At 45.0% G+C, this 4062-nt stretch overlaps 1 protein-coding gene across 1 annotated transcript in view; it reads right to left on the bottom strand.

Moving 5' to 3' along the window:
* rif1 (replication timing regulatory factor 1) overlaps nucleotides 1-4062 on the bottom strand; it is a 45043-nt gene that overhangs the window by 8661 nt on the left and 32320 nt on the right. The window contains exons 24-29 of the mRNA XM_008302202.1: nucleotides 3272-3375; nucleotides 2521-2607; nucleotides 2374-2447; nucleotides 1064-1244; nucleotides 385-492; nucleotides 67-175 (exon numbers count right to left, since the gene is read on the bottom strand). Of these exons, the coding sequence (XP_008300424.1) occupies nucleotides 67-175; nucleotides 385-492; nucleotides 1064-1244; nucleotides 2374-2447; nucleotides 2521-2607; nucleotides 3272-3375 (663 nt within the window). The remainder of the gene's footprint in view (nucleotides 1-66; nucleotides 176-384; nucleotides 493-1063; nucleotides 1245-2373; nucleotides 2448-2520; nucleotides 2608-3271; nucleotides 3376-4062) is intronic.

Below are 4062 nucleotides of genomic sequence, written 5' to 3' on the forward strand. Positions count from 1 at the left end.
GTCTCTAAAGCCTCCCGTTCCTCACCGTCAGAGCCTCTCTGTCCACCACGGCCGCCATCTTGGCACAGAGCTCCTCGCAGCAGATGTTCTCCTCGGCCGTGACCACCAGAGCGGAGCAGCGAGCGAACACCTTGTAGAGCTTCGACCACAGCGACAGCATCGACTTCTGGGCCGCCTGAGCACAAGACGGGGAGCAGAATCGGGTTAGTGGCTTTGGTTTGAGGGGGAACGTCGTGGCCTCTGCTGGACGTTCCAGACAGAAGACAACATCTGGACTAAACACTTAAAACGTTCTGCAGAAACCACCACAGACCCGGTGTGGTGGAGCAGAGCCGTGAGCACAGCAGTGGTTAAAAACATAAATACAAAGGGAGACGGACAGACCTGCTGCAGCGGCGCCCCCTGCAGGAGGTGTGTGATGGGCAGCATCAGGGCCGAGTGCATGGCGCTGAAGTTGTGCTCCAGAGCGTCGCCTTGGTTCACTTCATTGGACTGAAGAAAGACGGGAAACGACAGATGTGAGCAGAGATCGACCGAGGAGGGTTTTTAAGACCGATACTGGTCATCGAGAAAGACGGACAACCAGCACACAGAGACTTTAACATTTTGTATTTAGTTTTCTATTTATTATGTAGGCTGGAAACAGGAGCGATGGCAGCACAGGAAGTAATCAATCGATTGATCAGTTTGTCTCGTGCATTCTGCCCGTTCTTCTCTGTTCTGACACTTTTATTTCTAACTCATGTTCACATCTTAAAGCTTTAGATCCAATCATTTCCTGCTAACTTGGCCGCTAGCTGTTAGCGTTAGCCGCTGTGAAAGCAGTTTCTAGGTTTGTTGAATCAGATCCATTTCACTTATCAATAATCGGTTAATAAAACAGAAAAATAACCAAATATCAGCTCTGATAATCTGTAGAAAACTGAGAAGGCTCAAAATCCAGAATTAACTGACGAAAACAACGATCCGTCCAACACTAGATTTCAGTCTTCTGCTACAAGGAAACTGTTCAAGTCCTCCTCCGTCTTTTATTTTGAAAGGCCTCCAGTGAATAACTTCCTACCTGCGTGATGGTGTCGGTGAGCGGCCCGACCACGACGCTCCACATCTGGAACAGCTGCTCCTTGTTCTGCAGCGAGGCGGCGCTGCGACCGATGGCGCCCAGAACCGCCTCCGAGAACGCCAGCGGGGAGGTCGGACCCGACAGGCCGCAGCCGACCAGCGTCTGGAGGCACCGAGCAAACCTGCAGGGACGGTTCCACACATCCAGTTGGTCTTATGTTACAGGTTCGCTTTAAAAACTAAACCAGTTCACAGCTGTGCCACCGGAGGGCGCTGCAGCTTTAAACACCACTTTAACAGCCGTTGGTGCCAAAGGGAAGAACTTTAACATCGTTTAACTTAAAGAGCAGATCTAATAATAATGGAAATGCTTAAAAATGTCGGCAGGATGCAGGAAAACAAACAAACAATATTTCAAAATAAAGGCGTATCAAACACGATAATGGGACAGACGGAGCAGAGCGCCACCTCATGGGGAAACAGAAGAAAGAAACCTTTAACCGTTGTTACCTAATACTCTGTGTACTTCTATTTTTATTTTCCTAATACAAAGTACATTTTTATATTTTATGCAGAGATTTTTCTGCTTTTATTCATCTTATTTTTCTTCTTCTACTTTTAATTTCTGAAACTGTTTCTGATTCTGTGCAGTGAGATAAAAACAAAAGCAGGAACTTAACCTGACTAGTATGAATATTGTGGCTAAAATGCTCCTAGAGATGAATTTAGAGGTAATTTTTTTTTTACAGTATTTTGTTATATTATTATGTTTTAGATGAATGACATACATATAACTGATGAACTACATAAGAGCTTAGAACTATATAATAATATACACATAAGAGCTTAATATTAATCTCACACCTTCATTCTTTTAATGTCTGCAGCCTCAGAATGTCCTGATTTTAGCTCCTAAACATGAAATGTGTGATATTATCGGGTCGGTTCAGATCGAGCTGTGAACTCGTCACATATTCAATAATCTCGATTTAAAATCAGTCAGACCAGGAAGGTCAAACTGAAGGTAAATAAACCTCAAACTCAGCCAGTGTTGCATCTAAAAGCCGTCACTGGTCTAAAACTAGTAGCGGCTGAGAGTCGGACCTCCCGTTTTTGTTTTGTTTGTTTATTTAAAAGGATGCCCAAGACGTCAGCTGGTCCTCCTGGAGTCCAGACAGTAAAATACCAAAAACAAGCATCACAGGCTCAAGTAAAAATAGAACAAAAAAAACAACAACAAGAATAATAGAAATACATTAAAAAAATAATCTATAGAAGTTGGTGTCAACAACAGAACCGGACTGGACCCACCTGTCGTCCTCCACGTAGGCCGCCAGCATGCTGCTGCTGTAGAGCAGCTGGATGAGGAACAGAGCCGGAGTTCCCTGCACAAACCAACACGTTAGCGGCTCATCGACGAGCGTTCACATCATTAACTGCTCATTAAACCAAACTCACATTCAGGACGTCCATCTTCCCCACTTGGTACGAAGCAGAACCGAGGACTCTCTGAGGGATCCCTTTGACCGTGGCCTCGAACAGAAGCTGGAACACGAGATCACAGTCAGACAGAAAACAGATTATAAACACTGAAAACTAAAGACAACAAACAGACGTTAAAGAAAGCAGCCAGGTGCTCGTCTGAAGCTGCTCGAAACAGATTAAAGAAAGAAATATCATCATGCGTAACAGCTGCAGTATTTTAATTACAGGCAGAACGTCTCTGTAACGTAATACAAACATTGGATTTGATCTTTTATCTCATTTTTCAGGTGAATGTTTTATTATAATGTGATATTTATTAACTCAGCATTACGTCACGCTCCTCTGCTCCAGCTTTATTCTACATTACTTCTATCTTACTGCTTTTCTATTTTTTATTTACTGCATTTCTTATTTTATGTCATGTTTTTTTTCAGGACTAAAAAAGTTAAAAAAAGCCACCATAAATAAACGTTTAAAGCTAAAATGCTGTGCAGGTTTCTAGTGTTGTGTTTCCTTTGACTAAATGCACTGAAACACAGAAAAACACTGAAGCAGAACATCCGACGTGCAGGTTTATCTGTTTTTATCTTGTTTATTCCATCCAGAGGAGTCTGAACTAGCATCCGAGTATATTTTTGGTTTATTTTCTACGTTCTACTGATGTTTCTTAAACGTTTGCTGCTGGAACGCCGTGAGTTTCTCGTCGTGTCTCGTGGTTCCTCACCAGGACTCTGTCTGCAGGCAGAGCTTCTGAGGCGACGATGTTCTGTAGCGCCTGGAGCATCGTGGTCAGAACCTCACAGCCCTGCCGGTCCTTCTTGCTGCCCCCTGACAGAACCAGAAACCAGAACTCAGGTTACATCCAAACATCGTCCAGCAGACGGTCACAAAAAGACCCCAGAAGAGTTTTTCTGTGGGTTTGTTGGAGCCATCATCGGGGAAACACCCCTCAGCAGGTTTTTCAGTCACGGCGGCTCAGACCCGGAAGATCTGAACGCTCAGACTTAAACTGATGATGCTGAAACTGGGTCGGGCCGGAGAGGAGGACGAGGTCTCACCGGTCCTCCTCTGGTGGGGGTCCAGACCCAGACTGGCTGATCTATGTGGAGCTACGAGGTCGAACCCACGACTGGAAGAGCCGACCAGCAGAGCAGCAGCCACAACAACAACACAAACACTCCTACAGCTCACTGGTTCTACCGGGCCACTGAGCAGGAGTCTGGGGTCACACATAAGACCACATCACATCCAATACACAAAAAAGTCATGCATCCTTCCATAATGCCATAAATGTTGTTTTAGTTTTTACGACTTCCTGCTCCTGATCAGTTCCACCACTTCCTGAAGGATTCTAACATGAAGGCAACATGGACGGATGTTGAAACTCGGCTCAGCGGTAGATGATCCCTCCATCTCCTACTGTCCTAAACTCCATCAACCTACCCGAGATTCAAGACGTCCATCTGCCCGTTACTTTTTCAACCCACGTCAACTCTGATTGGTCCCATTTCTGCT

Source organism: Stegastes partitus, unplaced genomic scaffold (assembly GCF_000690725.1).
Source record: "Stegastes partitus isolate 25-593 unplaced genomic scaffold, Stegastes_partitus-1.0.2 Scaffold1775, whole genome shotgun sequence".
NCBI lineage: Eukaryota > Metazoa > Chordata > Actinopteri > Pomacentridae > Stegastes > Stegastes partitus.